Genomic DNA, 9849 nt, shown 5'->3' with positions numbered 1-9849 from the left:
TCATTCTAGAGTTCTGAGGAAGTAATCTCTTCTATGAAAGTTGAAAGAGTTTCGTCACAGACCTTGTCACTATGTTTAATTTTGAAGCCTAACTTCTTTGGTTTATATAACTCTGTTTTCATGACATGATTGTTTGATTCAAAGGGACAATTTTATCATCTCTCAATCATTGCCGATGACTCATCAAGCAGAACTGCCTTGCGTTGCAGACTTTTAGCTTGGTTCTAAATGTCTGTTAATCATCCTGGAATTAAGCAGCAACACTGATAAGATTGTGGCAAGACTGTGATATCTTTTTGTGACTGACCTTTCGTGCTAAGGTCCATTCTGGCATTCACTTCTGACGCTATAAAGTAATTGAAGCTTATCAGTTTCACAAGGCAATGATTTCTTATGAATGCAGCCCTTCTTATTTTGCATGTCAGAGGAAAGAAAGGTTTCAGGACCAGCAGGCAGCCTGATGCAGTAAATAATCCTAGCTGTCAACTGAAAAGGTCACATCATGGTGTGACAACTCCCCCCCCCCTAATTTGTATACTGCTCTACATCCAAGTATTACAGGGTGGTTCACAACATATTACTTGACAATGGGCTGGCCTATGCATTGAGCAGAGGCAGCAAGTCTCCTGGGCACAAGTGCCACTGGGTTCATGCTAGATGAGTAATAATTGTGGACTCAGTTACATTTGGTTGCTGCAATGTGCAGTACTACCCTATGCATGTTTGCTCATGAATCCCATAGCTCAGTGGGACAATACATGTTTTGCATGCAGAATGTCCCAGGTCTAATCTCTGGCATCTCCCGGTAGGGCAAGGAAAGAATCCTACCGAATCTTCAATATAAGGCAGCTTCCTACATCCCTGTGCCAGCCCATCATGTTTTGAAAGAGAAAGAGAGAGAGAGAGAAGGCAAATGTGAGCAATCAGTGCTTTGCAGTTCCAAGCACACTAATTCACCCACATTTTATTTGCCTCCCCCATCCTTTAAGTGAAGAAAATAAAAATAACCGTACCATAGTAGCTGAGACTCTCAGACACATCTAGCTTTATTTGTCCTGTCAGAAAAGGTCAAGAACTACACCAAAAATACTTCAGTCTCTTCTACCTACTGACATACAATACACCACAAAATTATAAATTGTCCAGTAGTTGTTCTGGGCATTGTTGTTGGGGGCTTAACCCCCCCCCCTCCCCATGGATTTGTACATTTCAGGTGAGAAATGGATTTACAGGTGAAGTATGAAGCAGGAAGGGGGTAGAGAGATAAGGATAAAAAGTCAGACAATGAGATTTGGCACTACAGTTTTGGCTACATTATACAACCATTTATCATAACTCCTTTTGTACTCCAGCTCCAACTCAATGGACTTTTTTTTTTTGGCAAACAAAATATACATATTTGACTTAAATAAGATATCTGACTTCCAAGTTCATTTTTTAGGACTCTCACTTGCAGTCAGTATAACACTTTGATTGGGTTTGATTCAATTTTACTTTGCTTAGTTTTCCTTTTAATTTGTTTCACTTTGAGCATAATCATGGAAATGTTGCTCCCGCTGACCACTCCCAAGCAAATTCCAGCACATCTAATTGAATGATCATTCACTCAAAGAAGTTGTAATATTTCTTCAGTATGTTTATAACCTTCTTTCCCTCCGTGATCCATCATAAGACAGTGTACATGGAGTTCCCAGGCAGTTTCCCATTCAGGCACTGACCAGACCCAGACCTGCTTAGCTTTAACAAGGAGGTTGCATTACATGCCCTCAAACTATGCCCTGGAACTTCCTGCACCGGCGTCGAATTGCATGGAAGTGCCCATATGATCTGGGCATCTAAGGTGGTGCTAGTAAACCTTGACATTTAATTGCAAGCAGTAGCAGCCAGTGGCAGGGGACAGCTTTGCTCAGCAGGATTCCCAACGAGGAGATCACTGCTGCTAACCAAGAGGGGAGGTGTCAGTGAAGTTGAGTGTGATTGTGGGTTCAGCAGCAGAGATGAGATGTTCCTGCTGCTACATCCACACCGTGCCAACCTCCCAGCTGCCTCAACCCTCTCCCTCTCAGTTACCAGCAGCAACCTCCACACTAGGAAGCCAGAAATGCCGCCGTACCCTGCCCTGATGACCACTATCCACTCCAAGGAAGCAGCACCCCTGCTCCAAACCATGTAAAGCATATTGGGCTTAAGGGTCAATTCACACAAGTACTTTGTTTTCACAACAAGGTGTTTTTGTGCAGTCAGCTGGTGGCGGAGACTGGCATGGAATCCACTCTTCTTGATGCGGTCAAAATATACTTGTCTCCGTCCCACCAATGACAAGCCTAGCAAGACTTGTTTATGGGAAATGAACACCTTTTCCTGAAGTCTTACCAATTAAAGGTTGGCTTTTATGCAGGAAAATGGTGAGGCTCAGTGGTAGCACATGTCATCTGCATGCAAGAGGCCCTGGGTTCATTCCCTGACATCTCCAAGTACAGGATCAGGTAGCAGATGATGTGAAAGAGCCCTCTCTCTCTCTTTCTGCCTGAAACCCCAGAGAGCTGCTACCAGACAGAGAAGACAACATTGGGCTAGATGGACCAGTGCTCTGACCCAGTATAAACCAGATTCCTAGATGCAGTAGCCAAGTAGTCTTGGCAAAATAAACACTTATAGACTTATAGAATTGTAGAGTTGGAAGGGACCCTGAAGATCATCTGCTCCAACCCCCTGCGATGCAGGAATCTACAGCTGCCCCATGTGGGGAGCAAACCTGCAACCTTGGCATTATCAGCACCAGGCTCTAACCAACTGAGCTATCCAGGCTCAGCTTCCCCCCACCCCGACTATTAGAGGAATTAGACTATTTCTTTGTGAATGGGGAATGGTAGATGCAAAGTGACCCCATGTCTCTTTGCCATCTGCATGGTAATAGTTGAGTATTTAGCTTTGGGCTTCATAGCTCATGGTGAAAATATGAATCTAGAGGGATTAAAATGTATCATCCTAAGGAATCTAGCTATGATCCAGCAAGGAAAAACATGCATATGGTACACAAGGGGTTTGTCTGCCTGTTCTTTCCACAACAGCTCCAAGTAACATGCAGATTATTTGGGGGGGGGGTTATATAAAATAATCACTTTGTCTGAAAAATAAGACAATTGGAGGTTGAATGAGGTGAGGAACAGCTGAAGCAGAAAGAGTAGGAAAAAACCCATTTAGGTTTGCAAGTCTGAGAGGCGCTCACCTCTGGATTGTGTTCATAGAATCTTTCTTGTAAGCTACTAATTATCTACAGAATAAGCTAATTTCAGGGGCTTATCTTCCTCAAAATACTGCTCACTGCACTGGAGAATCAATCCTACTGTGGCCTCTGAAGCAGAAAGAGGTCGTTTCAGATATTCCTGTTTCAGCTTTTCCGACATCTAATAGGACAGGTATTTTAGAAAGCAAGAAGGTTGCCATCAGACCAGCTCAACTGTGGCCTGCCCTTTTGGGGCATTTACCTGGTGGGGGTTGGGGGTGAATGTTTTAAACTCAGTTTGTTAGTCAATATAGGCATGTGAATTGGCACAAACATAAGGAGTCTCCTTTTACTGAGTCAGACAACTGATCCATCTAGTTCTGGACCGTCTGCACTGACTGGCAGTGGCTTTCCAGGGTTTCAGGCAGGGGACATTTCCAGCCCTATCTGGAGATGCTGGGGATGGAACCTGGGATTTTATGCATCCAGAGCAAATGCTTTGCCACTGAGCTATGGCCCTTCCTCAGTATTTCCCTCTGAGAGAGAAACCAAAGAAATGGTAGCCGTGATCCACCAGGTCATTGCACATGCAGGGGACTCCAATGAATGCATTGCATCAAAGGCTTCCGCATCCATTTTCATTTTATTGATCAGATCTGTAAAGCCCTAAGTTGGGCTAGAGGCTCATGCCCTTTTGCCCAGCCTAGTGTAACATTCTATTGTGTCCCTCCATCAACACAAGTTTCCCTTTTAATCTGACAGACAAATTCCACAGTATTGTGTGCTGTTGCTGTTTTCCCTTTGGGGGCGGGCAAGGAAGGCCTGAGAAACTATGCTTGTGATTTCTTCTACTTCCTCGCAAATGTTCTCTGGATTTGCTTTTGTTTGTGTGTTTTTTCATTATTTTTTTTCATTTTTCTAACAAATCTTAAGCAATGATTTTAAAAATATTTGTACATTGTTAAGATATAGTCAACACCTAACATGCCTTTGTACAGGATTTTGACTTAGTTACAAATCAACGAGAACAATGCACCAAAGGAGGGGGGGAGAGAGAAAGAGTGAAAGAGCGAGAGAGAAAGAGAGAAGAAAGAGAGAGAAATATCCATTAAGATGACACCTGCACTTGGAGTTGCTTTATTCTTGCTGCACTGATTGCCCAGTGCCCTCGCTGAACTAGAGCAATGCTTTAGAGACATGATGTTGTTCTTCCCCATTCCCCTCCACCCCTAGGCCACCAGCTGGCTTTAATGGCCTTCTGTCTTGGCGGCCTTGGCTTCGTGATTTACCGATCCGGAGGAAAGCCAGGGAGAGACGGACCGTGAGCTGGTTTGCTTGGCCATGCTGTAGTGGCTGATGACGGTGTAGAATCTGCCCCTGGAGTTGGAATCCTGAGCGGAATAGTAAGCATCCAAGGAGGCTGGAATGCACCGCTTATGCTGAAGGGAAGGAAGAGAAGCATGACCATTAAGTAGCAATCTCATTTACAGAAACTTTTTTTAAAAAATAAACATTATTCATCCTGCATTGATCCAGGAAATTCTGAACATTTCCCTCCCTCCCAATATATTCAGTATCAGGGCAAGGGACAGAGGCTGTGCACACTAACCCGTTTGTAGCACAAAAAGTGAAGTTTTTCATGTCCTGAATTGTCCATGCTCATCCTCAACATGATGCTTTCAATCGAGATTGATTCTAGATCCTGTCATCCAGAAGGGTGGGTGGGTGGTGACTTGTTACATGTTTGAAAACCTCCCCTCAATTAGGTTATCCATGCCTTTTACTCCCTTCACATGTACATGGTGATTGAAATCTTGGTAAACGCCCACTGACAACATCATTGGAAAGGTGTGGCTATACCCTCCATTGCCAGGACCACCTACATCCGTTTTCAAATGGACACTCTGCGGGGTAATGAAGAATCAGTCTGAAATCAATAGATCATAGAGTTGGCCGGGACTCTGAGGATCATCTAGTCCAACCCCCTGCAGCTGTCCTATATGGGGATCGAACCTGCAACCTTGGAATTATCAACACCATGCTCTAACCAGCTGAGCTGAGCCTTTATTTTCACAATGAAATCAGCCCCCCGCCCCCCCAAAAGCAACAGATCTGATTCTGCGTGGACTGCATAGAAAAAGCAAGTAGTGTACACAGTCTCCATTGATTCTAGAATAAAATATAGTGTGTGCCAGATTGTCTTGTTAGGATGTGGAAAACAGGTTCAGATCTCCAGTCAACCAGAAAACTCACTGGGTGGGAGGTGTTCATTTCACACCTGTCCATACTTAACCTTCCCCAACCTCACTCCCTCATCCCTCTCCCCCCCACCACCACCACTCCCAGTTATGAGGAGACTTTGAAATTTGCTCTTCCAGCTTACCTCATCCACAAGTTGATCCAGCAAAATAAATCACCTCTTCCTACTAAATCCCTCTCATTTTAGAGGACTGGCATGGTAACCACCACCTAACGTTTTCTATATCCTATGTTGCATAAACCCTCAAGACAAATATCCTGCTAGAATAAGCACACGTTTCTCCCCAAGGGCACACATCCAGCATCTACAGAGAGTTGCCACCAAACCTCTGAAATGCACTGCACACAGTCTCTATCCCAAAATGTTCAGTGGCTAATCTTCATAGTGAGCAAACTCTAAAGGCCAGTTTATGTGAGCTCATTTAGAAATATGTGGGGTTGGCTTCATGCAGATTTAAACCTGTCAAGTTCAAAATAATTGTGGTTGGCAGAGGGTGCTACCAACCCCTATTTCCTAAATCACTAACTGCTTTTCAGCATGTTGTTGACAAATGGTGTCTTTGATCCTGATGCGAAAATGCAGGACTAAATTGTAGCCGTGCGGTGAATTAGATTCTGTCATTAGCAGAGACAGTTCATCCATCTCAGACTTCTTACCTTATAAACAAATCCATCTGGGCAACTGTGGTCATAGGTAAAAGCTTTGTATACCACAAGAAATACTATGCAGGCGAGGAACGCAAGAGCCAAACTGATGAGAATAGTGACCTGCAAAAGAGGGCTAATATTAGTCTACTGACATATGCAGCATCTCACAGTTAAATGACTTATATTAACAATCAGCCTAATAGACTGCAGTCTTTATCACACTTTGCAGTGCTTAACTAAGCATGGAAATTAAATGAATACCACATCCAATATCCCCAGGTTTTTATGTTGATTTCCCCTCTAAATTAAGGCCCTGATGATGTGCATTTTTCTCTATGCATTGTCTATAAAGCCTGGGTTTGTCCTTCTCCCACCTTGCTTTCTTACTATAAACCAAAAATTGCTGCTGCATCTCCTTTGACTTCTGCTGGTTTCACACTGGAAAAGTATTTTGAAGATTTTGCCTTGTTTGGCACTTGATGGTAAGAACCTGTGTGCTACCAAGCGTGTAACTGTTAGTGGCATTGTGGGAAGGGAGAAACAATGCACGGTTCATTCAAAAGCAGCCAAGTGCATCTTGTAAGCCTTCACCACCTCCTTTTACATCTTCTGTTGCAGACCAAGCACAATTATGATGTGTTTTTAGATTTAGCCAAAGGAAACTTTCCTTTGGAATTCGGCGAGGGTGTATTTCTTTTCCTCCCTCTCAAAATATTGGCACTCCACCTTCCCGTTTTATTTGTTTTTTTAAGATTTGTGGTGGCTGCAGCATTTAAAAGAGTAAAACATTGCAGCATTTTTAAAAGACATGGTCAGCCTTTTTGATTGTGGAATATCATTGGGAGTGGGAGCAAGGCGCCCCTCCCTTGGTGGGGAGTTCATCTCCAATGTCAAAGATGCTGAAGGGATGTGGGGGGAAACTTCTCCAGGCAATCTTAATGAGTAGTCACATTTGTGTGTCCTTTAAATACCCTGGTCCTAAACATAGCTGTCAACTTTTCCCTTTTCTTGCAAGGAATCCTATTCGGAATAAGGGAATTTCCCTTAAAAAAGGGAAAACGTTGACAGCTATGGTCCTAAACCAATAGGGCTTTATATGTTATAAACACTGCTCTGAATTGTGCAGCAAGTTTGCATAAGTGACTGTTGATGGCAGATGGGTTTGTAGTGAGCTTGACTACTGGCAGACACAAAAAGGCAATAAAGAGTTATTCAGAACTAAACACTTCATTTTTGTGCTGTTTTATTTAGCACATAATCCCAGGCCACTGTTAGTAGCTTCAGAACCAGGTTAAAAAAACCACAACATATCTTGTTCTTATGGAGCCCTCTCACATAAGCAGAAGCGTCTCATACAGACCTTGCTGTGGCTGAATGTATTTTTGTGCTAAGAACAGGGAGTTGAGATGAGTAAAGGGTCAGTATGTTCCTTCCACCTACAACAATCTAAGTATAGTGAAACCTTTTGTTCTGCACCTGTCTAGAGCTAATGCCGGGAAAGGCTGAACAAGTCTGATAAATATAAATATCAAAACGGCTGCCTTAGGTCTTTGCACTCGCTGCATGCCTTTGAGACCAAATTTGGACCATGTGGTGCTTCCTGAGGGGCGCCCATTTGGCCAATGTGACCCGATTCCATCACAATCAAATGCAGTAACTGACACTAGGACTGACCAGCTGTGAAAGATGATGTAATCCAGGAATAGCCAATGAGTAACCCTCCGGATCTTGTTGGACTACAACTCTCATCACCCCCAGTCAGCATGGCCACTGGTCAGCAATAATAGGAGTTGTAGTCCAACAATGTATAGGCAGCAGCACTTTTCATTACCCAGGGAGAGCCAAACCCTAACACAGAGAAATGTGGTCATGAGCTTCTTGGCTTGTGCCAAGGGATCAGTTGCTCAAATATGCATTCACAAGAGCACAAAAAGAATAGGAACTCTCAGAGAATTGGCTAAGTCTAACCCACACAAGACCTTTCAAATTTAGGGAGTTGAGAGACAGTCAATGAAAATAATACACCAAAAGCATATTCAAATGTATAAAAGCATATTTACAAGATGCTTGCAGTTTACTCTGGAGATTGTTGTCTGAGAGTAATTTGTAAAAGCCTCCCTGCACAATGCTAACTAATAGCATCTCAGAAGAAGAGGCAGGCTGGCATTTTGACAGAAAGGGGGGATATTATTTGTATTAGGGAAGACTCTTAACTCATGTGATCCCTCCATTTCCATTCCAAAGTGGTGCACCCTCAGCAGGACTGCACGGCATGCTTTTTCTGAACGTATAAATCTGCCATAAAAATGCAGATTAGCAATGAAATACAGAGTTGTTGCTGGGATAGAAAGCTGAATTGGAAAGGGTTACAATAACAGGCAAATATTCAAGGAGAAATGTCAGCGTTATTAACATTTTGAAGTTATGAACTCCTTGAATCTTTAGCACATATAAAATGAGCAAGCTGACATCTAGTATGTAGTCAGAAAATGTGCAATTCAGCACTATAGAAATATTACTGGGTTGTGCTAAACATTACCAGGTTGCATCTGGGGCACTACAGCACCTGGAAACAAGAAAAGTGATCCCTGAGAGAGCGTAAAAGGAATTGTTCTGGGAACTGATCAAGGAGAATGCATGACCTTGTAGGACAGTCAATGTGGCAGAAGGAATGAAGTGTCATGGGATGCAGTACAATCCAAACATAGGGAATGTTAGGTTGCATTGCCTAGAGGGCAGCCAACAAATCCCATGGCCAAAGCTTCAAACAGCTGAGGACCACAGCTCCTGCCCCTATCAATCCATCCCCAAAACCTGCCCCACCAACAATATTGCTTTTCTCCCTCCCTAAGAGTCCCTAACACACGCCCCAAAACTGAGCCACGTTTTTCTTCCCTCCCAACTTGTCTGCTATTCTTCCCTCCTTCACTAGCGCATCCCAACCTCCAGTCCCTGCTTCTCTGTCCCACCAGGCTCCATCTTCCTCCAACATTCATCTTCCTGCACACCAGCTTTTGATTATTGATACCAGCTACCAGCACAGAACGCTTGCCATAACTATGGCTTGGACTCTAGCACTGTTGTATCTGTCTGTGAACCTCCAGTTTCATCTCCTAGATTCAAACCCTCCCTCTTCTCTCCTGTTCTTAGCTTCCCCTCTCTCTGGGCATCCTTAGTTACTCTCTTCCCTCTTCTACACACCCACAGAAATATTCCGTGGCATTGCATTATACCTGAAAAATGCACAACACACAATTGATCTGGATTAAAATGTCAGCAGCCATTTAAAACCAGAAAGAAATTTTTTTTTTTGGGGGGGGGGGAAACATGGACTGGAAGGTGCCAAGGGTGAGTTACAGCTCTCTGAATACTCAAGGAAATACAGGACTTCATTAGCATTCAGATTCTGCATGATCAAGCAGCTGAACTACCTAATAAAACTCAGGGCTGGGGTGTGTTTTTTAAAGAAGAGTATGAACCTTGGCAAATCTCAAAGCAATATAAATCCCCACAAAAGAGAAATAAAAAATTAGGGAGGGAGATAAAACTCACAGACATTATAGACAGAAGCCTTTGCAGGCAGACACTGCCCTTACCCTATCAGCAAAGATTTATCAAAGATGGTACTTAATTGCTGCACTGGATTGCTATGGAAACTAATGCCCTCATTCCATGTCTCTTCAATTGGGGTGGGGAAGTACTCAGCCTTAATTTTA

At 43.3% G+C, this 9849-nt stretch overlaps 1 protein-coding gene across 2 annotated transcripts in view; it reads right to left on the bottom strand.

The window, feature by feature from the left end:
- Positions 1-1022: 1022 nt before the first annotated feature.
- NSG2 (neuronal vesicle trafficking associated 2) overlaps positions 1023-9849 on the bottom strand; it is a 58240-nt gene continuing 49413 nt past the window's right edge. For both annotated transcript variants that reach the window (XM_079964913.1, XM_079964914.1), the window contains exons 4-5: positions 6143-6253; positions 1023-4665 (exon numbers count right to left, since the gene is read on the bottom strand). In XM_079964913.1, the coding sequence (XP_079821039.1) occupies positions 4474-4665; positions 6143-6253 (303 nt within the window). In that variant the 3' untranslated portion in view covers positions 1023-4473. The remainder of the gene's footprint in view (positions 4666-6142; positions 6254-9849) is intronic.

Source organism: Podarcis cretensis (assembly GCF_951804945.1).
Source record: "Podarcis cretensis genome assembly, chromosome: 2".
Lineage (NCBI taxonomy): Eukaryota > Metazoa > Chordata > Lepidosauria > Squamata > Lacertidae > Podarcis > Podarcis cretensis.
The sequence above is the reverse complement of the archived record's forward strand: the minus strand, read 5'-3'. Positions and strand labels throughout refer to the sequence as shown.